Raw genomic sequence first — 27,913 nt, 5'->3', positions numbered from 1 at the left:
CTTGGCTTAAGCAGCATACTTTTAATAAAGATAGCTTCATCCAAGCACAGGAGGACCCTTGATAAGTCACAGGTGTCTTTGATCACCATGCCCTGGTTTCCATAAAAACTATTGGTAGGAGATTGTTTATGACCACACACGTGGTCCTGTATGACCTGAGCTGAGCCACCATCTTTTATTCATTTCTCTCACAAACCATCTGCCCCATCCAAAATGGAATTGGTCCATTCTACTAGACGAGCCTGCCTCTTAGCCTTTCCCCATGCTGCCCCCCAACGACATTCATGTCTACTCTTGCAGTCCACAGTTAGCCTCTTGAAATCCTGCCCACCCTGTGTGGAGTCTCGTCAATGCTACCTTCCATTTCAAGCCTTCCTCAGTCTGTCCATGTGAAATTAATCTTGACTTTCTGTATTCTGAGAGAAACTTAAAACTATTTTAGCATTAATTAAATTTTCTGCCTTGCATTGTGGTTGTTTCTTTTATTTTATTTTCTCCTTAACTAGATTATAGAAACCTTGAAGTTGGTAATTTCTCTCTTACCAAATTCTGTATCCTGTCTGCATTCACTCAGTACTTTTGAATGCATCTAGACCTTACCATTTGTGCACTGAGTCAAAGTTGATTGTTTCTGCTGTAGTGCCTGCCCACATAAATGCTCACATGTATTTACACATAGAGTACATACAGATTTTGTTCCCTACATATAGGTATAGGAATTATAACTTGTAGGACTGCCTTAACTTCTTAGGATTCTGGGGCTCCATAGCTACTAGAACTCTGACTTTTTAAATTCAAGCCAAAAAATTAAAATCTCAGTCGCATATCCTTTCTTTCAAATCCGAATTCTGTTCTGAATTAAGAGAGTTCGAAAAGAATTCCAATTTTGTTCCTCCTCAAATACCTCTACATGAGTAGGTTTAACCAGCAGAACTAAGCTTCTCATCTTGTTAAAATTCTCTACTCATCTTAATTAAAATGTTAATGCAACCAGCAGTCCTTTTACATTGGGCTTTGAAAGTTCTCAAAATTGCTACCTTTTATAGAAACCTTCTAGAGATGTTAACCTGAGAAAAACAGAAGACTAAATCAGGAAACTGGCTGGTAGTGTTTGAAGGAAATATAGTTTGCTTGGTTACAAAATTGTGAACTTTGAAAGACTAAATATGGTTTTGAATGTAGTGTGCTATATAAACATTCTTTGTGTCATGCTGTATTAACAATGTTATCTTGGGGTCCCTGGGTGGCTCAGCTGGCTAAGCCTCCAACTTTAGCTCAGGTCATGATCTCATAGCTCGTGAGTTCGAGTCCCAGTTCAGGCTCTGTGCTGACAGCTGATAGCCTCAAGCTTGCTTTGGATTCTGTGTCTCCCTCTCTGTCTGCCCCTCCCCTGTTCACCCTCTCTCTGTCTCTCAAAAATAAACATCAACTAACAGTGTTATCTTTTGAACCTTTTATTTTTTGAGTAATGATAGATACACAGGAAATTATAAAATAATAGATCTCATATACCTTTCCCTTTTCCCCCAATGCCTAGGTCTTATGGAATTATATAATTCCACAAAATTGAAGTTGGTGAAATATTTGTCTCATTTTATCATATATGTAGGTTTGTGTAACTACCACCAAAATCAGGATCCAGAACTCCCACCACCACAGAGATGTCCCTATGCCGTCCTATATAGTCACACTGCACACAGACAAGCACCTCCTCTGTTCTCCATCTCTGTAATTTTGTCATTTCAGTAATGCTGTAGAAATGGAATCATATAGCATGAGTCACTTTCAGATTGGCTTTGTTGACTTGGCGTAACGCCCTGCACATCCATTCAAGTGTTATCAATAGTATGTTCCTTTTCATTGCTGATAAGCAATACTGTTGTTTTCCAGATTTCTTTTTAATTTTACTTTATTATTATTATCATTATTACTACTACTACTGCTGCTGCTTTTGTTGAAAAGTGTTCCCTCGCCATTGTCCAGGATGGCAAATGCTGTGAAGTTCTAGCATTCTGGACACTAAGAACCCTGCATGGCCAGTGACATCTGAGCTATCTGTGACCCAGTCCTCCTCCTTTTAGCTGAGCTGAATTATTTACCCTCCTCCACCTTGAGGCCATAGGAGATATCACTCCCTGGGGTGGACTAAAGCCTCTACAAGTAGCATCTATGAAGCTTTCTGGAGGAGGTGGTTGTTGCCTTATAAATCATCAACTTCCTGTACGTTGAATTGAGGATGTTCAAAAGTAGGTTCCCTTCCAAGATCTCAGAATGTAGCCTGGGTTTCAGGGCAGGATTGCCTGTGTGCTTAAAATCCTCTTGCTGTGAATGCCGTACGTCTGCTCTCCTAACTCCTCACTATGTAGTGCTGTGTGGCAGGCATGGGAAATACAGAGGTGAATAAAACCATTTTTTTTTTTTTACATTGAGATTACATTATTGAGGAAAGACAGGTTACAAACAGAGCATAATGTAGCATCACATAATGATAGATACTAAACATGTAAATAAATAAACGTGATGTACCATAAAATAATTGTATAGGGCCTGGGGATAGACAGTGACAGTGCACGTTGAGGTAGGGGCAGCCTGTTTTAGACGAAGTGAGCAAGGAATACCATGTTTCAGTGCAGACCTGAAAGGCAAGGATTGAGCCTTATGTAGGTTAGGGCTGAACAAACAGAAAGAGAAAGCAGGAAAGGCAGAGGGCCTGAGGCAGGAATGAGATTGGTATATTCCTGGAAGAATGTGGCCTGCAACTCAGGAAGTAAGGTAAGAATAGGCAGAGTCAGGTCAAGGATTTCAGCATCTCATTAATTCTTAGGTCAAATGTCAAGGCTAATATGGGTCCCAATTAATAGCACATATAAACCATAAATAATTGGAGGGTAAGTTATTGATACTAATCCATGTCAAATACTTTAAGTCAGGACTTTAATGATCTTGAATTTAATGGAGAATCTGTACCCTCCTCTCAACTCTAATAATATCCGTGCCTCACTAGTGGCCCAGTGCATCTTCTCCTATCAGACACATTTTTTGCACACTTGTATTATCTCATTCTGAAGACTGAAAGCTTCTTGAAGGCAAAGGCTGAACCTTATATATGTTTGTATTACCTATAGCCAAATTCAGTGCTTTGAATTTAGGAAGTAGTTAGTGAATGTTAAGTGGAAATCAAAATATTTAGCTGGGTTGTTTTTTTGTTTAAAGGATTTTATAGAAAGGGGAGAAGTACATGAGGGCAATGAATGCTTAAAGATGCTGATGGAGACAGAGTCTGGGGAGGGCCTGCAGGTATTACTGAGTGTAGGGGAGGAGTGGGAATGACAAAGGTTGACCCACAAGACAAATGAGGCTACCTTACAGTTTTCCTGGCATCCCAGCCATATCTGAATACAGAAATCTCCTTATTACAGAAACATTGAAATGTGTATCAAAACAGGATTTGCTCTCTATCTTTTTTCTCAGACTATCCCCTTGCCTTCTCCAAATGTTGATACAAGCAATTAATGTCATTTTGAAATTGAAGCATTCGGCCTCTCCATTACCTTTTCTACCCTGTGAGTGTCTTGGTCACAGCATGAGTCCTTGGAAAGCATTCAAGACTCGAATTAGCAAGGGTCATATGTTTAAGTATATGACTGCATTCTGCTTCCAGATAAGGAACATGAAGAGAGTGATGGAACAGGAATTCCTCATACTGTAGCTTCTGTGCTTTTTAGATGCTACAGACTTGAGTTATAAGTAACACAACATCATCTGCCTAGAAAGCCCTGAGTGGCTTGCCATTCTGTCATTGACTGTGAGCTATGACATCCGTCATTACTGGGTCCTTTTTCCATTTCCGAGCAAGGGTCTCCAAGCTCACCTTGGTGTGCCTTTCCCATCCTCAGAGTTCCTGGAGTATTATACGTCTGGTCTCTTCCTCTTCCATCAGATTGCAGGTTCCTTAAGGGTATCACCGTGTCTTAAATTTTGACCACCTGTAGTGCACAGGTATAGAGAATTGGCCCTTGGTATGTATGTGCAGAATTGTAATACGGAATCGCTTACTGACATGAGGGTGGAAAGTAATACTTTAAAAATATACTGAAGCTGTTTTTGAAAACATTCACAGATCCAGCATGTTTACATGGCCCAATATGAAAAAGAACTAAAGAGAAAAATACAGTCCATTATCTATGAAGCAAATAGAAGAGGGGTAGTTAATGAAATATCTCTGGAACAATGTGAACAAAAAAGAAAACTTACTGAAGATAAACTGAATAATCTTCGGGTAAAACTGGCAGCACTTTTGCAGAAACTTCAGCTGGTAAGTAATGAAATTTTGAGTAGTAGGAATATACATGTGGAAAGAGCACTCAGCCAGCTTCCTCTCCTGATACCGTTATCCACCCATTGGCTTTGGACAAGTCCCTTAACCTAGACCTTATTCTCTGTGTAAGGATATTGAAGCCATACATAAATGAACTTTGAAAGTATACATGAGAACATTCTTAAAAGGTCTGCCTTTTTTCCCCTCTTACACAAATCAGAACCTTTACGTGGTATAGTTTGGTTACTCCATCTCCTCAATAGCATATTTCCATTAGGAAATTTTTTCCTCATTTTATCAATAACAAAATAATATAATTTTCATCCCAATAATAAATAAAAATAGACTCTTCTAATCTTCGAGGAGAGGTTAGAGAGGTCAGGCAACACTGTATAGGTATGCTGTGCATCTTTTTAGGATATATGAACACATCATGAACAGGGCTGCTGTGTTGGGTTGAGCTAATGAGGAAAAGTCCATCTTTTTATAGCATATAGAAATGCTGTATAGAATACATAAAAAAATTAAAATATGTATAGCCATGGTTGAAAAGTCTTTCTGCAGTTGCTAGAAATCAATTGAGAAATCAACAGCAAGCCGAGGACGCTGAGTACAAAATTCTGTGTGCTTCCTAGGCTCAATGTTGATTTCTCAATTGATTTCTAGCAGACCAGACCCTCCTAGGCCATGCAAGATGAGAGGGCAGGAGCTGAGTGCCCAAAGAGAGCCCTGAGTAAGGAGCAGAGGGTTTGTCCAGGCAGGGGGCTGGGGAGAGACCAGGAAACTCACACATCAGCATAGTATACATGATGAGCCTGGACTTTGAAGCCAGGCTGCCTGGGTTTTAGTCCGCTGTGAACATTTCAAGGTGAACCTGTTCCTCTTTCACAAAATATACCTCCTTTGGATTCTTTGGGATTTCTCTTATATTAAATACGAAATGAAACTCAGAAAATATTTTTGCTTAATTTAAGTATATATCCAAAGAAAGATACCACCCTCTGTCTACCTTGGGTGGTCTAGGCAATAGCTCAAATATTTCAGTTAAAAAAAAAAGACAATTAATGCTGTTTTCACATAATGGTAATTGTATGTGTGTTTCTATCTTCAATACTACCAAAGCCATTATTCGAGTTCATTTATTGCTGGAAGAGTGTGATTCGAGTGCAGCTCCTTGTGGTTCTTTTTGCTGCAAAAGGTGGCAAATGTTTTTATGTGTGAGAGGTCCGATGCGGAGCACACCACTTTCGGATTCTTTCAGCTATGATTGTTGTTTTACTAACAAAAACTAGAGAGACCAAAGAAATTCTATAACATAAAAGTTAGATACTACTCTCTATCAAAAAAAGTTTATAAAAATTATTGGTTTTCATAATAGCAAATCTATGTTTAGCTAGGAAGAAAAGATGAAAGCATAATGATTTACCCTTCCTTCTATGCCAAACCCTGAACTCCCACAGAGCAGCCGAGTAATTGTACAAATTTCATTGGCCCGATTCATAGAGTTTGGTAAGGAAGGGAAGGGCTTTAGCCTGCAGAGTGAGCCTATGACATGCTTTGTCTAGTATCATTGGAGAGGTACTCAAAGGACTCCTGCCCAAATATATTTTACTCTTATCCCTGGCTTGAAATTTCTATTTTCACTGCCTTTGAATGCCAGAGCCATGCACTGTCACAGAGTGGAGATGAGAGAGGAGATAGATGGACGTCCATCTGAGGTGGATGGACGGAGCAGGTGACCTAAAGTCCTAGAAGAAGGTGTGCTTTGCCAGGCAGAGAGCAAAGGATTAGATGGACTGAGGGCCGTCAGTGTCAGAAGGGTCACATGGGGCATCCCTCAGGGCCAGTGAATATCAAAATCTAGATGAACATGAATATCACCTACACTTGTCTATAAGGACAGGACCCCAGTCACTTGGTGGGACTCAGTACAGTCCCACCTCGTCAGTGGCCTCGGTCAGAGGGAGCCAAGAAGAAGCAGGTTAAAGAACCAGGTGAGGGATGGAGAAGCTGGGATGGTGGTGCCGGACGCTCACTGAGAACAATCATAAAATTGCAGTTGTTTCTGAAAGGTCCTTTCTAAGAATTCTCTTATCCAACCAGCTCAACCGGAGAGCAGGCTGATCCCATGGCTGCCCTTAGGGAGGGAGATTTGTCAGTACAGAGGTAGCGTTTGTCCGGTTGTTCATGGATTAAGTAGCCCAGGAGGGAGAGTGTGAAATTACCCAGAGAAGTGGGGGAAGGACAGAGAGGAGATGGATGAGGGCATGGGACCAGGGCGGGGGAAGGGGGGAGGATGGCGCAGCAGAAGAGGAGTGACATAGAAGTCAGGATTCACCTGTTCATCTGTTTTGCCCGTAATGCTACAGATTCATGAACTTTTAAAATGGGAAAAGAGAGCCTGTAACAGAGGATGAAGTGGAGGCAGGGCGGCTTTAGGAATATGACAGGTAGTTAAATAGAAGGAAAGCCAGTTGACTAGCCACCTGTGAACATAAAATGAGATGAAATGCGAAACCATTTTTAAAGATTAAAAGCATTATTCCAGTGTGAGGTGGGTTTCTTGCTACATGAATCACAGGGAAGACTGCTCAGAGGCCGCCCAGATTACAAGAATAATCCCTGTAGTGTCTTAGCCTACCGTGATTGTTGATTCTTTTTTCCAGGGAGGGCCAACAGGAGACCTGGAGCAGATTGACAGTTATTTAGAAGCTTTGCTTAAAGAAGATAATCCCCTTTCGGACCGCTTTAAATAAAGTGACTGCAGATACAGGACACAGTCTCCCTTTAGAAAAAACTTGAAAGTACTTTTCAAAATTAAAAGTCAGGAAAGATATTCCCTTTTTAAAAAGGCTGATAAGAAAAAGGAAGATTCTTTTCAAAAAATATTTCCCTTCGCACTTGTTACTGTATAGTTTGCCCTGTTTAACTCTTAAGAAAATTGTGTACTTTAGAAATAGAGACTGACTTACAATTTACGTATTTGCTATCCTGTTCCCTAACTCTTTTTGTTATTTCAGAAACTATTTCTGGAGTTCTTCAATTCCCATTGAGCTACTAAGAAAGATGGACATGTCAGTTAGGCTAAATTTTGTTTTCACTTAAATGACTATAAAAACTAAAAAACAGTGGTTTTCAAAATCAGTATACAAAGGACTACAGAGCCACCTCCCCTTAAAACTTATGTTGAAAAGGAAAGACCATGTGTCCATTCCCCACCACAGCCATTACTCAATAAAGCAGAAAATATAAATCCTCAGAAACTGTAGTATATTATTTATATGATAATTCTATTGTTGTTGTTTTAGTAAAAGTACAAATCTTCTAAGTATAATGTGAACATATTTTACATATATGTAAGAATTGTGTTTTTACATTTTCCTTGATGGGTGATTAGTGTTCTAATTTAGATATGTCTATAACTTTGGACAAAAGCAATAAAACATTTTATATTTGTGGAATTGTATAATTTTAATTTTATGTACATACACATAGTGCAAAATTCAGACCAGGTGAGATGGAATATAGTGAAAAGTCTTTGCTCCATCCTTCTCTTTTTTTAGGTTTATTTATTTCTTTTGAGAGAGAGTGTGTGTGTGTGTATGGATGAGGGGCAGAGAGAGAGAGAGAGAGAGAGAGAGAGAATCCCAAGCAGGCTTCTGGCTGTTTGCCCTGTTTGATGAGGGCCTCATACCCATGAACTGTGAGATCATGACCTGACCTGAAATCAAGAGTCCGATGATAAAACTGACAGATCCACCCAGGCACCTCTTATAATTTTTTATTTAAAAAAATTTTTTGGTGTTTTGAGCCATATGGGATTAAATTTCTTTTTTAAATTTAACTTCCTCTTGTTTATAGTTCTGTTTGGAGAAGACATTCTCATGCTCAAAGTATAAATAAATTTTACCATGTTATAATGACTTTAATCATAATATTATTAAATATTTATCTAGAATTTATTTGGTGAAAGAAGTAAGTTAAAAATCTGTGTTTGTTTCCAGATAGATACAGTATTGTCCTCAAACTGCTAACTGCATAATCAGTCTCTTGCCCACTGATCTGCAGTGCCACCTTTACTGCATGTTAAATTCCTATTTGTTTTTGGGCCAAATTCTATAAAAAAGTCTATTATTTTTCATTGGTTGTTCCATCTTTTTTCATGTTGGACCCAAGTTGTTTTGGTAGGGATAGCCAATAATTTTATATTTGAGAATTTTCTTTTGTATCTTTGCATATTTAATTCTTATCCAGACTTAGAATTAGCTTTTTTAGTTGACACCCATCCCCTCCCCTCAAACTTAATTTGCATTTCATTTGGCATATGGTGCTATGATAGATTAAGGTAGAATTTCCTTTTTAAAATATCAAGTCTTTCTACCCAAAACCAAAATGCGCCTTTTTGTATGTTTAAGTCTTTACTGGTACCCTGTATTAGCATTTAAAATTTTTCTTCAAATAGGTCCAGCACATTCTAGTTAATTTTATTATAATTTAGATTTATTCTTTGACCTTTTATAAATGAAGTCTTTTTCCCATTATCTTATAACCGGTTAATGTATTATATGTAGCAGGATTCCTGAGTTTGGGATATCAATATTGTTTTCAATATAAGAATTCTTATACTATTTGTAATAGTTTTAAAGGTTTTTCCTGGATCAGCAAGTAATCATTCTACAGATTTATTGAAAAGCATAATTTATGTGAAGAAACACAATTTCCAGATCTCAGATCCTTGTAGTCTTGATTTATCCAAAATTTTCCTTTCACAGGGGATTTTCTTGGCCCCTTGAAAATTTTAATTACCTTCCTCTTGCATTGTCAGTAGCCATTCCTTTTATCTAAAAATTAATGATTAATAACTGTTAATGGTGATAAGAAGTCAATGCCTCTGAGCTGCCTTCTGGCCAGCCTTTAGAAAGAGTCTGCCAGGGGCTTCCCCAGAGACTGGTTCTGGGAGATTCTAGCAGGACCCTCCTCCTTTTTCCTACCAGGACTGAGTCCTCATGATCTCATCTTCTTTCCTTTACTCTCCCTAAGAAATCTTACCTACTCTAATGGTTTCAGGTAACACTCCCAAGTGAAGGTGTTCCAGATTTCTATAACCTTACTGAATCCATGTTATTTAACTGTAATTATGGATTCAAAAACTTTTCTATTTAAAGTCTATGTAGGTATGTGTGAAACAAAATTAATTTTATATATATACACACACACACACACACACACACACACACACACACACACACACACCCTGGTCACCCCTATTCCCTGTCAAGGCCCCAAAGGCTCCAATTCTTGGGGAACCTGGAGTTTTAAACAGGTAATCAGTTAGGACTAAGGAATAAGAACTTAAGACAGAAACTGGACTTAGGAACTGAGTCAGTATGAGAAATGAGGGAAGAATGGAGTGAGGTTAGGAGGGGATAGCCATGCTTGGGACCAGATGACCCTAGGTGGAAAGAATGGGATTCTATGACTCCTACATACGGTTGGCAGCAAGGTGGCTTGAGGACCACACAGGGCAATTCTTTTCCATTACTGAACCATGGATACAGTTCTTATGCTCATTCACTCAGTTTTCAAGTCCCTTGCAACTGGGGCTTGCCTCAGACAAGATTAGCTTGGGGCAAAAGTAGTAGGCAGAGGGCCTGGGTAAAGCAGATTTGAGAGACAAAAAAAGACAGAAACAGCAAAAAAAGAAAAAGATGGAGCTCCCGGGTGCTCAGTCTGTTAAGCGTCTGACTCCTGATTTCTGCTCAGGTCATGATCTCACGGTTTGTGAGAGAGCCCTGCATTGAGCTCTGTGCTGCCAGCATGGAGGCTACTTAGGATTCTCTCTCCCTGTCTCTTTGCCCCACCCTCGCTGTGTGAGCATGCCTGCACACACGTTCTCTCAAAGCAGAACAATGCCAGAACACATAGTTCCGTATGTCCCTGTATCTGCAGACTGCCTACCCTACCACATCTACAGCATTTTTACTACCGGTAATATGGTTACCTCTACCCATTTCCCTCTTCTCTACATAGACTTCCTTTAGCTTTAACAATACTCAGAATGTATAATTTACCCAAGGTTTTAATATTGTTTACATCTAAATTTATTTTCACAATATTTTGGTGTGAAAAAGCAAATATCCTTGTCACTCTTTTACACATGGGGACAGTGAGACTGGAGAAACTAAGTAATGTGTCAATCCCAAGCTTCCTGAATGCAACTCAAAGTTCCTTCCTTTAGACCCCTCCCCCGCCCACACACAACGTAGGCATAATTTATGGCTAACAATAAGGCAAGGACAATTTTGCCTCTGCCCTTCACAGAACACTGTATCTCTTAATGGCAGTGAGCACAATCCCTTCAGTTAGCGATAAATGACCTCGTCTTAAAACTGTACGGATGAGTTAATCTCACTGGCTTTCTATTCTTATTTAGCCTATAGCAGTAAGAGGTTTAGACTAGCTTTCTAAAGGCATATGTTAGCCTCCAGTTCTAGTTAAGAGTGAGGAACTAAATCGGGAGAGACCTTACGTGAAAACCTGAAAAAAAGCTGCAGACTGCGAATCACGATGGGAAATAGCGAATCCATAGCTGGTGGTCAGAAAGTGGTTCCTGCTACAGAGACCTATATATGGTACAAAAAATTTATGAGGGAATATCCATCCGGCCTGCAAACACTGCATGAATTTAAGTCGCTCTTGGGTCTGCAAGGTCTGAATCCAAAGGCCAATCAACATGTTGATCAAGTCTATAATACCTTTGACATAAACAAGGTAAGACTTTTCCTTTTAATTTGGTGATGGTTTGCATTTTCCCCTCTGTAAAAATGTGAAATAGCCTGAGGTAAAACGTGTGCATCTCACTGAACAGGGAGGTCTTCAGAGAACCCACGGCTTGTAGGTAAGTGAGCCATTAAACACATTTAGCACTGACGGCATGAAAGTAATTGGGAACTAGCCTCTCCACCCTTGGAAATGTTCTGCATGTAGCGAGTTATTTTAGAACCAAATTAAATCTCGGCATGGAATTCTAATGCTATCGTTTAAACAAATCTAATAAGTGCAGATTGATTTACAAAGACTGTTTTCAAAGTATTTAATGTGTTGGTGACATTTTATAGAAAAGCAAATTACAGGAATCTGCTGTAAAAAGTGTGATTGCATCTAGATTGGCAGGTAAAATCAATACAAATTTGCCAACATGTTGTTTGTACTCAGAAGTTGGAATGCTGGAATAGTTTTTCATATCTGACCGATTTAGTTGGAAGAAAAACAAAACAATTTACAGTTTTAAATTCAGATAAATTTTAGTTTCTAAAGATTGTTACTCAACTATTGTCTTGAATTTACTCACTCCTAAGGAGTTGCAGCATATGTAATTTTCAAGTTTTGAAAAAATAAAAAGATGAGGAAAAAAAATGGGTAACAAAACAAATAAGACACAAAAGTAACATTTTGATGTACCAGGCCAGATTTCTTCCTGCCTACGTTTCCTTGTGCATTTCAGTTGTTTTTTACCTGTATATTTCAAAATGGGCTGATGCCATCTAGAATAAAAGGGAAACAGGTAATACCACTCCTTGAAAAACAGACGACTTTTAGAAGGCTGTGTGAGAACAGATGAGAAAGAAGTGATAATTAAAACAATTGACTGTCCTTTGGGATGTATGGAATCTAGCACAGCCCTTTGAGCCCTTTCCCAAATATAAACAAACAAACCAAACCAACAGATTACTTAAAAGGAGGTACCACCCAAGAACTAGGGAAAACTGCACGTGTGCAAAATTAACAGCAATTTTAATTCTTGTAATAATGTTGGGAACAGATTTCTTTTAGAATGTCGTCTTTTAGGACATGTTCTTTGTTTTCAAGCGTGAGGGAAACACCGCCTGTGTAGTATGATGGTGCCTTCCTCCTCATAAATTTGATTTAGTGTGGATGCAAACAAATTGTTCTGCCCCTAGGGAGCTTACAAATCAGTGGGAAAATGAAGCAGATTCTGGTTTTTTTCTTGACGTTGAAACATGTTCTAGATCTGCTCTAAGCTAAATTTTTGTGCTTCCCCCAACCTTAAAAGTAAAAGTGCCAGTTATTTTACTAGCAAATATGGGATTAATTGGAAATAGAGAATTGCAACTTTGGATAAACAGGCTATGGCAAAACCATAGTCAAGTCTACGGAACAAAGGAGAGGAACTCTCTGGTACTAAGGGTGAAATCGGGAAAGGCTTTTATAAACAAAAAGGCATTTGTAGTAAACTGGGAGATGGAGGTTTTTTATTGTCTGAATTGTGACACTATCTCATTGGCTGGGCTGTTGCCCGAGTCAAGGGGTGGGGCCCTTTTTCCTCCTGCTGTGGAGGTGAACAAAGTAGAATCCACAAGCGAGCGGCAGTCTCTTCCAGTTGGGTCAGCAATTGACGAGGCGTGGTAGGGTGTGTGAGCTCCCCCTGCTGGCCTCCCAACTCCATTCTAAAGGCGGTTTTCTCTTATTTGTCACAAGCCCAAATTATGTTGAAATCTAAACCCCTCCCCACTCACATTAAAGGATTTGGAAGTTGGGTCTTTGGGAGGTAATTAGGTCATGAGGGCAGAGCCTTCTTGATCGGGATTAGTGCTGTTACATAGAGACCCCAGAGAATTTCCTCCTTCATGTGAGGACGCAGTGAGAAGGCTGATTGTCGGGGGAACCAGTTAGTGGGCTCTCACCAGACACAGACTCTGCCTGAGCCTGGATCTTGAATGTCATCACTTAAAGAACTGTGAGAAATACATTTCTGAGTGGTTTAAACCACCCAGTCTATGGTGTTTTTGTTATAAGAGCCTGAAGTGACCAGGGCAGTATGCAGTGTGCCTGTTGGCATGTTGTCTGTCTCTGCCTCTCGGTTTCAGCCCTCGCTGTCTTCCTCCCTGCCAGTCTATGTTTCACTCTTTGTGTGGCTGCCGCTGTCCGCGGTGCCTGTGTAAGCCACCCATTTCACAGTGGAAGTCTTTTACTCTAGACTGCAGCTTCTCAGACTCTTGACAGTACTCCCGAGAGGTTAGAAGATGAGCTATTAGAAGGTTTTTGGTTTTTGTGTCTTTAGTTATTGTTCCAAGTAACTGGTGACATATCCCGTGGCAGCGATTTTGTTGTTAAGCCCAGTGTTGGTGGGAGCGCTGCTTGTCAGCGGCTCATGTGCAAGAACAGGAGCGCGGGAGAAGGAGCGCTGGGCAGATACGTGGAGGGCTGTCCAAACGGAGCACGCCGCAGAGGCAGCGGGGGCATCAGTGGTCAGATAGGTGGGCTGGGCGTGTGTGCCACTCGAGTGTCCCCTGGGGGCCAGTCGCCGGCCAGCCAAGCCCAACTCAGGAGCTTCATTTAAATGACTTGGACGTTCTGCTGGTGTTCACGATTGATCATCGAGATTTTATTTTTGCTTAGGAAGCAAGTACATCTAGGCGGTGATGACTAACGCCGCACAAGGTGTGGGGATCTTGATATAGAATCAGGTTGTAAACTGAGAAGAGTCCGGATGGTTCTTTATCAAGTGATGGTAAGAAATGATACGCAATGAGCCACAGGAAAACAAAAAAAAAGGCGTCTCTTTAATGAGATCGGTAAAACCATCATCTGTCCAGCACCCTGGAGGATTTGCTCTTTCTGTGGGGCTCCGGTTGGAGGTTGGAAATCTTTTTAAAGTGCATATCATACTTTCCTGCCTCTTCAAAGTACTGCTCAAACCTTTTTTGATAGCAGAGTCATTATTATGAACATTGGTTGTTACATTCTTGAAATACCACAAAGCACCCATGCCTATTGAAGTTGCTGGGGCCACATTTCCTATTGTTAAAAATTCTGAAAATACGTGCTTTTGTCATGACTGCTTTTTATTGTTTTTCTCTTGCCTTGCTGTCAAACCTTTCCCAGCTTTCTGATTGTTTTAATAGTAATGAGCTTCCAATCTCTTTTTCTTCTGCCATTTCTAACCTGGCTTTCACTTGTACACAAGATAACTAAACACACTAGAATAGTGCTTAAAGTAGAAATAAATAAATCCTCAAGTTTATAACAATTCCTTTGGCTAATCACACACCTCTGGCATCTCCTTGTTGCTTGGTGACAGTAGTTAATGCTTGAGATGTGTCTAACACTGTTTTAGGCACAGTACATAGAGTCACGCATTCAACATCACAGTAATAATAGAACCTACTTTAAAGTAGCGGCCATAAGGTTGGCACCTCAGACCCTCCCGAAGGTAATTGACCAGGGCCCCAGTGCATTGTTTTGAAATCCTTCACCGCACACACAGAGTCCATGCTTGGGTTTAGATTATCACCAGTGTTTGAGTGAAGCAGAAATAATAAGGTCAACCCATTCCTAAGATGTGGGAACCCTTTGTTAGCAGGCTTTGACTCAAGGATTCCCTGGTGGCTCTGTCAAATCCAACGAGTGCCTAGGATACTTCTGCCCAAACTTCCTTTACACCTTTCTTGAGCTGGATCAGATTAGCTTACTCAGCCTTGCCTGATATCCTTCCTGTTTCCTTCCACACAGCATTTCTCCAAATAAAGTCTTTAAATTGGGATTAATAGGTCTAATATCCAATGAATGAGAGTCATAGAAAAAGAGCCCAGAGAGTATGTAGGGTTATAACAAAAGAAACCAGAAAAATTTTCCAGACCTATTAGACACATGTTTCACAAGGGCCTACCTAGCACAATAAATAGAAAGAGATTGACTGACAGCATATGAGGAAATTTTTTTTTTTTTTGACAGAGAGAACACATGGGGGAAAGATGCAGAGTAAAAGAGAGAAAGAAGGAGAATCTCAAGAAGGCTTCATGTGGAGCCTGAAGTGGGGCTTGATCCGATAACCTGGGGATCATGACCTAAGCCAAAATCAAGGCTGGGATGCTCAACTGAGCCACCCAGGCACCCTGAGAAAAATAATTTTGTAATGTTTTTTTAATGTTTAGCTATTTTGAGAGAGAGAGAGAGAAAGAAAGTAGAAGTGGGTGAGGGGCAGAGAGAGAGGAAGACACAGAATCTGAAGCAAAGAGGCCAACATGGGGCTCAAACTCATGAACTGCAAGACCATGACCTGAGCCGAACTCAGACACTTAACTGACTGAGCCACCCAGGTGCCCCCTGAGGTAGTTTTTAAACAGGGATAAAGAGATGATTCTAAAATCTAAAAGGAAAAAAAATCAAATCAAAATCAAAATAACATTGAACTTCCTAACACCTACTCTAGCGACTTAAGAGTAAACGAAGAAATGCCTCCAAAATTCTGAAGAGAAAAATATCAAGCCAAATCAAATATTAGGGGAGAATAAAAACAGTCAATGACTAAAAAAATTGTTTCACATCTATTTTTTCTTAGGAAGCTACTGGAGCAAGTACTCCAGCAAAAAAAGGGAGTATATCAACAAAGGGGGAGAGAGTGAATCCAACACAGGAAAACAGATGGACAGTCTTGGGTCATAGAGCTGAAAAGTCAAATCAGCAGCTCTTCAGAAAGCTCCGTGTACTGCTAATTCAGTACACCAGGGACTCTGGGAGAAAGACCTGAAACAAATGACACTCAACTGTGCTTGAGAACTTAAAAACAATATCAATTTACTAATTTATATTTAATCTGATGGTCCCTTTAAGAAATTTAACAAGGTGAAATACAAAAAAAATTATTGAAATTTAAATGAAGCAACTTTAATTTTTTTATTATGAAAACTTCACACATATACAAAAGCAGAGAGAATAATCTAATGATACTCTCAGACCAATCATCCATCTTCAACAATTATTAAAATTCAGTCACTTTCATTTCATCTGTCCTCCTACATTTTTATTTTTTATTTTTTTAATTTAGGCTTTTTAGAAAAAGTTTTTAATGCCAGTTAACATATCGTGTTATACTAGTTTCAGGTGTACAACTTAGTGATTCAACAGTTTCATACCTCATCCGGCGCTTATCACCACAAGTACATCCTTAGTCTTCATCACCTATTTCAGTCATTTCCCCCCACCCCCTCCCCTCTGGTAAGCATCAGTTTGTTCTCTATAGTTAAGAGTCTGTTTTTGGTTTGTCTCTTTTCTTTGTTTTATTTCTTAAATCCCACATATGAGTGAAATTATATGGTATTTGTCTTTCTCTGACTTATTTCACTTAGCATTATACTCTCTAGGTCCATCCATGTTGTTGCAACTGGAAAGATTTCATTTCTTATTTATGACTGAATAATAATCCACTGTGTATGTGTATTTGTATATATATATGTGTGTATACACATACCACATCTTTATTCATTCTTCAGTCAGTGGACACTTGGGCTGCTTCCATATCTTGGCTATTGTAAATAATGTTACCATAAACATAGGGGGTGCATGTACCCTTTAAGCATACAATTTTATTGTTTCTTGACTTGAGTTTGGATTCAAACAAGATCCATACGCAGAAATTGGTGGTTATGACTCTTAAATATGTTTTTCTGTAATAGATCCCTAGTCACTCCCCCTTGTCCCCCCACATTTATGCCATTGATTTGCTGGGGAAGGTGAGTCATTGGTTCTGTAGAAGATTCTGCATTCTAGATTTAGTTGATTGCTTTCTTGTCTTCATATTTCTAGTAAATTGGTATTTAGCTGTAGAAGCTTAAATAGATTCAGATTGATTTGCTTGGTAAAAATACTTCATAAGCACATAATTATTGGTTGTCTCACTTTTCATGGATTGTCCATTGAGTTCAGGAGGTGTCAGCCTGATAATGATGAGGCAATTATTAACTCCATATAAAGTAAGGAAGTCAGTAATTTTGGTACACCAATAGATGATACAGAGAACAAAATTTACTACTCATTAAAATTAAACTCTTGACTTTTAGATTAACCCACAGTTGTGAGAGTCTGGACAAAGAACAGTGGTTGCTCAGAAATGTTTAACAACTAGTTCTCCAGTCGGAGACAAGCCTTGATAATATATGTTGATTTCCATGGAGGAAACACTCCCTTTACAGCCATTCTGAGCTGCCAAGCATTAATAGTTGGCCTCAAAATTCCTGAAAATTTAACAATCTGCTTACACCGGCAGATACAATAGGCTCCAGCACACTACATGTGTATATATACACACACATATATTTATAAGGGTCACAGAACTAAATACCTGTCATTTGCTATAACAGGAAATAAGCAGGTAATGTCTTGAATTGATAAATCTCAACATAAGTAGAATAAGCCTCATTACAAACATGTATATAATGGCTAGAAAAAATAACCAGAAAGTCCAAAGTTGTTAAGTATAAGCCTTTAGTTTAATTTTAACTATGGATTAGTAATAAAACCTGATTAAAAAGTTTAATAACAAAAAACAGATTTTAAAAAAGGTAACACAAAAGATATTAGCACATCTTTGTAGGTGAAGCGAGTGATAGAAACTGCACTTCTCAAAATTAAGGTCTGTCTCTGCACAAGGAACAATATAGATTCCTTCCTTTCTACAACTCTGAAGTGTCCATTCCATTATAGAAATCCTATAGCCTCCAAACATGAGGGTCCACCTGGCCCAAAGTTGGTAGTGAGTGCCCATATCTAAAACACAGTTTCCATTAAAAAAGTACAACACCGTGCAAGTATGTGGCTCTTGTGGTCTGTGTTAAACCCACACGGGGTGGACAGTGGAACTTGAAAGAATGTTGGCTCCAAGCACTGGCCATGCTACTGCCACTTTAATAGTTCCCCAACAATTTGTGCCCTTGATTTGCTGGGGAAAGTGCATCACTGCTGAGGCAGAAGCTGATTGTGAGGCTGGTGGCCATTAGAGGTGGGTCTGGAGTGGACCCATTTTCACAGAGCCACAGTGAACATGACAATGTTGCTGGCTGTTGGGTCCTAGAAGGCAGTGACTGTGGACAGGGGCAGCACTATTCTCACCTCAGCGTCACTTGCTTCGCCTGGAGACTTATGCAAAATGCCCAGTTCCCTGGAAACTGCTTCCTGTTCGAGGCATGAACCTGCACTCTGGGCTCTAGCACACAGACAAAACCCAATGAACCTCCACTGTGCTCACGTCCAGGCGGAGTCTGGTGAGGAAAGAAGCAGCCGTCTGCCTGTCCCTTTGTGCTCCAGCCACACTGCCTTCTTCACACTAGATCTGCAAGGTGCTCTTCCCCGTCCTCTTTTTAAGGACAAGTGCTGCATAAATTCATCCTTGTGAAACCACAGTGCAGAAACAGGAAGACTAAAACGAACGGATCACCCCCTTCAAATCCTGCATGCTTCCCCGGACCAGACACCTACCATGGTGCCCTGAAGTAGATGCTACAAACATTTCCTGAGCTGTTAAGTAAAATACTAGAAGGGACAACGTGAGTATCCTCACTATTATATATGCCCTTTTCCCCCTTTCCATTCCTCTCCTCCTCTCTCCTCCGCCCCCCCCCCCATATTTATATCAAGGAGGGCCACTGTGTCTTCCAGAGTGTAACTTAGTTCCCAATTAGATTACCTCAAGGGAAATTTTAAAATTTATTTTTTATCTGTATAGCTGTTAAGAATTTTAACTCACACACTCAAGCTTTCAAGATATGTAACTTTAGTTTTCTATGATGAAGTTAATTTATATTTTGAGTCCCCGTTTTACCAAGGAGTGTTCTTCCTCTACTTTCCAGGGTTGCACGTAAAGCCCCTGGGTGCATCTGAGTCTCCAGGTATTGAAACAGGGCAGCGGGGCGGCTGAACACACTAGTATTTGCTGAGACCACATCTCTCCTCATCTCCTGGCCCCTCACAAGGCTGCTCTCTGCATGACGGGGCCTCCTGGGTCAGGTTCTCTCTGAGGTTCTTTGTACTCCTGGGCATAGAAGCCTTAGACTGTCTGAACATATGCTCCTTCCAGCCTTTCCTCCCAAGCTGGTGAATGAACCACCAGTGCTTCTGTTCTGACGTCTGCCAAAGCCACATGGTGTTTCTGTCACCCAGACCTGCATTCATGCTTGGCCCCCATAGAGCCATGCCCTCTACCCCTCCCCATTTCCCAATGTCTTTCGACTCTACCTTCTCTATTCCACACCTCCTCAGCCAATGCCATCTTTTTAAAAATTTTTTTAAATTTATTTTTGAGAGACAGAGACATCACGAGCAGGGGAGTGTCAGAGAGAGGTGGGGATACAGCCGAAGCTGTAGTCAGATGCTTAACCAACTGAGCCACCCAGGCGCCCCACCACTGCCATCTTTAGTTTGAGTAGGGCCAGGAGAAATTAGAGAAACTGCCTCTAATTATGTATTCTTCCAAATCTTTTGTTTATGGCAGAAATTTTATGCTCTGAATTCTAAACAGCTTAAGTTATTGAGACTCAAGAGCTAAGAATGTACTCTTGATTTCTGCTTTTCTGCTACAGTGACTTCTCTCTTAGGCAATGAAACTCTTCCCTGAATGTGGGACGGGAAGATGATAGAAGGGATTAGTGGAAGCAGAGTCACATCCTTAATACACTATGTTATTACCCACTGCATTTGCAAATATTTACTGAGCACCTGGAGGCATGATGGAAGGAAGGTTGGCACAAATATGAAGAGAGATTGGTCCCCGTCCTCCAAGGAGTTTATAGTCTAGTGAGATGGCAAATGCATCCCCAAATAATAAAAGGCAGTAAGTAAAGAATCAAAGACACAGAGAGGGTAAAGCATACTGTTTAGTTTCAGGCTTCTAGATGGTTCTCTGGTATTACAAGGCTGCTTCTAAACTTTGCCCAGTGATTTGCTGATGGTCCAGCCTCTTTCTACACAGGCAGGCTGGATGGAAGGTCCAGGGAACTCTTCAGTGCCATCCCAGGCAATGGTAGAAAAATCATACTCAAATTTTGGAGAGGTGTGGGCATGGGGGTGAGTGGGCAGGTGGTAGCCATGACTTCCTGTGCCCCCAAAGAGCTTACAGGCTAGTTGAGGATAAAAAGTTATGACTAAATGCCCAAAGAGTAAAATAAAGCACTGTAACAAACTATAGCAGGGCTGTGCTATTCAAGGTACATTTACTGGGATGAGAAGACGAAACAAAAACTAAGATACAGAGTTAGGAAAGGCTTTGCAGAGAAGTTGAGGCACGATGGGAGCTTGAAAGAAGTAAAGAACTTGAATTATTTATTACTAATAAATGCTAAACACTTACTGGACATTTCTGTACCAGTCACAGTTAAAGCACGTTTACTAGAATCCTCACAACAAGAATATATAAGTATGCACTATTTTTAACAGTGCCATTTTACCTATGAGGAGACTGAGGCATAGAGAGGTTTAGTAACTTGCCTGTAACTACTCAACAGAATTGAAACGCTGGCAGTCTGACTCCAAGGGCTGTGTCCTAAATGTCAATGGTATTCCACCTTTGACAAAGAAATTGAGAATTTCAACAAAAGGAACAGAAGTGTGAGGTAGGAGAGAGAAAGATATGTGGGGACCTAACTAGGGCAGAAGGTTACTGCTACCGCATAACCGGGGACCACACAGGTGCCTCACCGTGTCTTTGCTGCACACAGATAACCTGTTGCTGTGACTTCCTGTATTCTTACATCACGACTGAGAAATGAGACACTCAGGGCACTGAGATGTCAGGGGTGACTTGCCTGGAGAATCTCAGAGCAGAAAGTCAGCTCTCAGCCCCTCTGGCTCCTGTTCCACATTCTTACTCTGTAATAGGTGTGAAGGTAGGGGCACCTGGGTGGCTCAGTGGTTAAACCTCTGACATCGGCTCAGGTCATAATCTCACAGTCCATGAGTTCGAGCCTCGTGTTGGATTCTGTGCTGACAGCTCTGAGCCTGGAGCCTACTTCGGATTCTCTGTCTTCCTGTCTCTCTGTCCCTCCCGTGCTTGCTTGCATGCTCTCTCTCTTTCTCTCATACAAATAAACATTAAAAATAATTTTATTTAAAAAAATTTTTAACATTTATTCATTTTTGAGAGTGACAGAGACAGACCGTGAGTGGGGGAGGGGCAGAAAGTAGGAGACACAGAATCTGAAGCAGGCTCCAGGCTGTCAGCACAGAGCCGGACACAGGGCTATAACACATGGACCGTGAGATCATGACCTAAGCTGAAGTCAGATGCTTAACCAACTGAGCCACCCAAGCACCCCAAATAGTTTTTAAAAAATAGGTGTGAAGGTAGATGTATGGCACTCTGGACCACCTCTAGGCATTTGGGTGTTATCCAGAGCGCCTCCATGAACTTTGACGTCAAAATACTCTGCCCCTTGTAAGACTCGGAGCCTATAAGCAAGATAAAATGGTTTCTCTGAACTTATGGGTTTGGAACGCAAACCATAAATGGACTGATGGTTTAAGCCAGAAAAACTGTTGTCAGCATGTGGACACATTTAAACACTAGGATAATGCAAAATAAGAGAGTAAGTTTTCAGGTTACTAAAAGTCACTGCCTCAGAAAATCCTGGGAATCAAGAGGGACAGGATATGAATGATTTCTTAAAAACAGAGGTGATTAAACTTACAGAAAGAAAGGTGAGGGTAAATAGCAAGCTGTGGTTCTAACAGATGATTACTACAATACATGTGATGGTGTACCTATAAATATGTTCACAAATCAAATCTTTGTTTCAGTGTATTAGAAGTCCTTGCTATAAATGTTTCCTTATTAATTGTGAGAGAGTGAGAGCGCGAGTAGGGGAGGGGCAGAAAGAGAAGGAGAGAGAGAATCCCGAGCAGGCTCTGTGCTGCCAGTGCAGAGCTGGGCACGGGGCTCAAACTCAAGAGCCATGAGATCATGACCTGGACTGAAATCAAGAGTCGACGTTTAACCGACTGAGCCACCCAGCTGCCCTGTCCTTTCTATTTTTAATGAGCCTTTCTGCGAATCTGTGTAAGACGAGTCGCAGGCCATCAAGGGCAGTGGAGGTCCTGCGGGAGAGGGAGGGTCGCAGGGCTCTAGTCCTAAGCTCTGACACTTACTGTTGTGTGTCATCTTGGACAAGGCTCCTAACCTCTCTATGTCAGGGTCTTCAGTCCCAAAACTCGGACAAGACCTATCCTGCCTCCTGAGCTCATGTGAAATAACGTAGGAGAAAACGTTGGGGAAATGTGGACTGTAGCCCACAGAGGAATGTTATGTTTATCTGTTAAGTGCAGATAACTCTGGTGTCAGCCCCTGTAGATCTGATGACAGTGAAGATTAACTCTACTTTGTATCAAGTTCAAATGCAATTTCCTAATCAAAGGGGGTACCTACAGGTGCAGAGTTTGCCTGCCCACCATTTCTCTTCTTTAATTGATCCTAGTGCTATGGACGGTCATTTGTGATGTTTGGGGCCACACCGGCCAGTCACAGAATCAAATTAATTAAATAAAAATCACCTTAGGGTTTCAGCTGTCTTTTAAATCCAGGCCACCTGCATGGAGCCCCAGCTCTACTGGAAATTCTGAAGTGACCTTTGGTTATTTGGTTCCTTAGCTTCTCTTTGCATGAGAATCCTTGAAAGTTAGAGCAGACAACCTGGCTTTTAACTTGAGTCATAATCACTGCTGTTCGTTAAGCCCCGGGCTGCCCTGCAGCCTCTCACACTGTATCAGGTCGTCTGGCCTGCGGGGGGACCGCAATTACTGCAGCTCTTCGTAAGACACATTTACCAGAAACAAACGACCATCTATTAGATTGGAAATCACTAAACTGCAGTCTCTTAAGGGGAAAGACCAAGGCCGCTACTTCAGAACTACCAACATAAAAGCTCTCAGGAAACATTTGCTGCTGATAATAAAACACCTCATACTTGTGTAGCACTTTGTAATTTACAAAGTATTTTCACATATAACACCAATTTCCAACATTTTGGCTGAGCGTCTCCCGGAATTTTACCTGTTAAAGACATCAGCTGGACCTGCCGGCATACGTTTAAATGTAAGTAGTTGTAACTCATGCATTTGAACAGAATCTGTTGGAATTGTAGTTCTCAAATCTGGTTACATATTAGAAGCACCTGGGGGTATTAAAATGGCCAGTAGTTGGGACTCCACTTGAGTCCCACTGAATCAAAACAGTATTTTGTTAGTTTTAAGCTGCCAGGTGGTTTGAATGTGAGACCAGATATGAGCACCACTGTTCTACCAAAAAGACCACCGTCAGAATGTTAGAAAGCTGGGTTCTAAACCCATTTCTGCTACCGAAGTGCTGAGTAACATGGATACATATTAAAACCCATTTCTGCTACCGAAGTGCTGAGTAACATGGATACATATTAAAAAGGGACTTGGAGTCCTAAACTACCAATTCAGAAGCAGTTCCTCTGACTGTTCTAGTTATAACCATAATAGAGAAGCACAGACTTGATGCAAGCAGTATAGGTATATGTATTCTACCATCTGTGCTACCACTTTCTATATTCTGTTTATCTCTTCTAGTTGGTAAGGAACAAGGATCCAGGGTCTTCCATGGGAAATGAAACTCTCTTAGGAGACAAGCTAACTGAATTAGGGTAAAGCTGGATTCATCTGTGGCATTATTGCTTAGGGTGACAGGTGTTTATAAGAGGAAAGCCACATTGTCTACCTGAGGAAGTTCCTTGCAAAAGGCTACCATTGCTATAGTCACTGGTGGGTCTCCCATAGGTAGCTCATTCAGAAGTGATCAAACTCAGACAATTGTCTTGCTTTCCCCTGAAGCACATGAGATTGGCTTCTGATTTACAATGATCCAGACTTCACTGAGCTGGCTGCATGCTGGGGGCAGACGCTCAGGGCTTTCTGACTGATGTCCAGGTAGCCGATTAATATTTGTGAGCTTGTTTGGTAAGTATTGTGAGAAGCCCTTTGTTCCAGAACCCTTGAAGTTTGCATAGTCATGGTCAAGAACAAATGCATTTGATGTGCATACAGATCATGTTATAGAACCAATCTAGAGCCAGCAGTATAGTTCTCGGCCTAGAAAGGCGAGTCTCTTTTCAGGACATTCCAGCAATTCTGTAGCTGATAGAGACTATGTTTGCTGTTATATCGGTGTTTGTAGGTTAAAATGGGCTAGGTCATAAATCTTGAATATAACATGCCTCTTACAGATTTCAAAAATTCATAAAAATATTTAAAAAGCATTCATATGTATTTGGCATAACAGTGGTGGCCCTTATATTGCCTAGTTTTTGGCAGTTCCTCAGATGGAAATTGAATATCACTGACAGTTAGTCATCAATCATATAATGTGCTTATACTAACTCTCTGGGTTTCCTTACTGTGATCACCTGAGTAACCATTTCCAGGCAGACGTTCCAATTCATACGTGGCTGCTGACTTGCCACAGCTGGCAAAATGTCCCTGGAAAGCGTCCCATGTAAAAGAATGAAAACATCTAAATGTCTTCAGGTTAGGGTCTGTGACACTTCATGAATTTTTCAGACAGTGATTCTGTGAGAATGTTAATGCTGTGAGAGGAAGTAGTTTTAATTTGGGGCCCCGGTTTGGAGGATTTTTGTTTGACTTGGATCATTCCTTTTCCTGAATAAGAGAGTACACTAGAACAAATGGGGTCTGACACCTAGTTGTTGCGATAACAGTCATTTATATTTCTGTGATCTGTTACTTGAACCCGGGATGCTATGTGTATTGGTTAGTGCTGTTTGAGGCTTTAAGTGAGCTCAGATGTGCAAAGCATAATGCCTGGCCCTATGTGTCCAGCAAGTATTACATCAACATCCATAGTCGTCAGTGTAATTTTGATGATTATTATAACTGTTACTAGTTCAGTCCATTTCTTATTCGCAAAATGAAAGACTGGTTTTAGAGCTTAAATTCTACAGTTTGAATCAATGAAATAAAGCCAAGTTCCCCTAAGGGCATTACCCAGTTTATAAATTACTGCCTCCATCCCTGGGACAAAACAGATGTCTCTGAATTATATTGAGATGACATTTCAATATCTGTTTCTCGGGGTCTTTCAGGCATACAGCGCGTGATGACAGGACCACACTGGCATAGCAGATGGTATCTACAGTGATACTTTTACCTGGGTATTTTACAAAGTGGGGAGAATGGGGGGATTGGACAGGGCTGTACTGTAGGTGTGAGGCCCCGAAGAGGGGGAAGTGCTGAGCCAAAGCATAGACCAGATGCACTGCAGAGGTATGCTATAGAGTTCTAGCCAAGAGCAGAGGCAAAGACAGAACAAGGTTGGCTAAAACAGGACTGGTATGGAGGCTTCAGATCCTGGAGGGGCAGCTGGAGAAATTTCCTGGGGAAATAGGCAGCGAGAGCCATTATCCATGGGGTGATGGACATTAAACTCTTGGGCGGAGAGAGGGGCAAAGGATTCCAAAATGGATACAAGAAACGTTCATCAAAGATGTCAGGCAGTAGGAGAGTTAAGAGGAGAGTGAACACCTTTTGTCCCACTAAGCCAGATGGCTATGCAAGCGAGGTGAGGGAGGCCTGGAAGTGGCAGCCCCAAGAGCTCTCTGGGTTCACAGTCTTCTTGAGACTAAGCAGCTCAGACCACATAAGCCAGCTTCCCCTTGGGCAGTACCAGGTACGAAGGGAACACAGGTCCCAAGATGCTACATTTTCAGACATTCGGTGTCACCTTACTTTATACACTGTATTACCAAATAGTTCACATCTGTGAATCCAGAACAACACCCTGCACTGAATGTGTCCCATCTGTATGAACACCCCTTCCCGAAGGAGAATTCAGTTGTAATGCATTTGCGAGCGATAAATATTGGGTGATACAAAGAACAAAAGCCTTAGGGGAAGGCTGACTGAATTTAAATCTTGATCCACCTACAACCTAACTTTGTCATTTAAGTGGTTAATTTAGCCTCTCTGAAAATCCATTTTCTCCTCTAGAAAGTAGGAATACTAAGGCTACCTGTCAGGTTGCTATTAGAATTAGAGAGGATGCTTAGAAAGTGACTAGCACAGTGCTTGGAACATTTTATATATAGTAGATTTTATAGCTTTTATACTTAGTAATAAATAAGAAAATAATTGTTTCATATATGTGGAAGTTTTATAATTTAACTTTCTATCTGCATTTCAAATTGATCATATCCTGAAAGCAAGTGGGATTTACGGCAGGTCTTCAACATTGCCTAGAGACCATATATTCCACTGGTAGATTTTCTATTGGACAGAACACTATAGATTTTGTTTTCCTTATTTTTTTATTATGTTAGGCTTCTAAAGTTTCATCTCTTTAATGGTAAAAAGAAAAAAAGCCTTATATAATTTTTAAATCTTTGTATACTTTATTTATAGTATGCCTTATAGTTTCCTACATTTTTAGAGACCATAAGCAAGCTTGAATTTGAAGTCTCCATCTATTTTTTTCTCTGTCTTGTTTTAATCCCCCTCTACAAAATGATTTATAACATATCAATGGGCCAAACTCCCATTGGAGATTGAGAAACTGTCATGTTTCCATATCTTGACCCTGTTTAACTCTTCCATGTAATCCACTCCATCCTAAGAACATATATAAACGTGTTGGAATTAAAATATTTTTGTACACATGTTCCCAAACTCTCCTTTTCTAAGGTTCCTGAGAATGGCCTTCTGTGTGCCCAATTTCCTCCCTACCTTCAACCTCAAGGAGGATCCAGACGTTACAAATATAATGGTCATGTCTGAAATCTGAAGATATCTTGATGTTCTCTTAAATAAATTTCAACTCTATGATAACATATTTCCCTTGCATCAGCCATGCCTATGTTAGGGGTTAATATGATGAAGTGGTAACAGCAGTAGGACAAGCAAATGGAGAAAAGGTAAAATGACCTATGTTTTACATCCTTGAGCAAATTTCCTTTAGGAGATCCATTCAACCAGACTCCAGACTGTTAGCAGAAGTCTTATTGCTTATAAAAAGTATTAAAGTTATTAATTGGGTGATATCTAAGTTGTAAAATGTAAAACTCTATTACCCACAAGTAAATTGTAAAATATTTTTATTGTGTTTTTATAACTGTATAAGTAAAATATTAACAGGATAGAAAATTTCTAGAAATAATACATTTTGAAGACAATACTATAGTGATTAGCACATTGGCTTTCAATATTTGAAATGTTGCAATAGTCTTTAAAAAACAAAACACAACCAACCAATCAACCAACCAACCAACCAAACAAACAAAAAGCCTTTATTTAATCAACCAAGTAGGCTTTGTTTCAGATCCAGAACTACTGGTGATTTTTCAGTTGCTTTGCTTATAGGCTAGACACAAAAGCTTGAGCCTCAAAGCAAACCCATACCATTTTATAGGCTGATAAGTCTCAAGTTCTTTTCTCTAAGGGAAAGGCATACTTTATGTCACATCCTATTTTGTAAATAGGACTCTACCATCCAAAATTCCAAGGAGAATGCAGCTGACAGCATGTTTCCTTGGGCTGAATATACTACTTTGGGCATCTGATTTCCCATGGGAAAATAGCAGCGAGTAGGTCACACACCTCCCTAGAGCTGGTTGCTTTTCTTATGATAGTTGAGCATTGGGCTGAGCAGGTTGGAAGGGTATGATACTTAAGAATGACAGGACTATTTCTGTGTCAACTGAGTGTGTTTTACCAAATTAAAACAATTTGGGGAGCTGCCAAAGCTTGAAAGTCTTAAACAGTCTTTTCTAAGGTTGACTA

At 40.4% G+C, this 27,913-nt stretch overlaps 2 protein-coding genes across 3 annotated transcripts in view; both read left to right on the top strand.

Moving 5' to 3' along the window:
• MORC1 (MORC family CW-type zinc finger 1) overlaps positions 1–7,120 on the top strand; it is a 167,228-nt gene extending 160,108 nt beyond the window's left edge. The window contains 3 exon segments of the mRNA XM_029938704.1: positions 4,121–4,315; positions 6,985–7,049; positions 7,051–7,120. Coding sequence (XP_029794564.1) covers positions 4,121–4,315; positions 6,985–7,049; positions 7,051–7,120 — 330 coding nt within the window.
• Positions 7,121–10,885: 3,765 nt separating this feature from the next.
• Positions 10,886–27,913, top strand: part of GUCA1C (guanylate cyclase activator 1C) — a 29,653-nt gene continuing 12,625 nt past the window's right edge. For both annotated transcript variants that reach the window (XM_029940885.1, XM_029940886.1), the window contains exon 1: positions 10,886–11,089. In XM_029940885.1, the coding sequence (XP_029796745.1) occupies positions 10,886–11,089 (204 nt within the window). The remainder of the gene's footprint in view (positions 11,090–27,913) is intronic.

The sequence above is a fragment of the Suricata suricatta genome, chromosome 5 (genome assembly GCF_006229205.1).
Source record: "Suricata suricatta isolate VVHF042 chromosome 5, meerkat_22Aug2017_6uvM2_HiC, whole genome shotgun sequence".
Classification (NCBI taxonomy): Eukaryota; Metazoa; Chordata; class Mammalia; order Carnivora; family Herpestidae; genus Suricata; species Suricata suricatta.
Note: the sequence above shows the minus strand (reverse complement) of the source record. Positions and strands in the feature narration are given on the sequence as shown.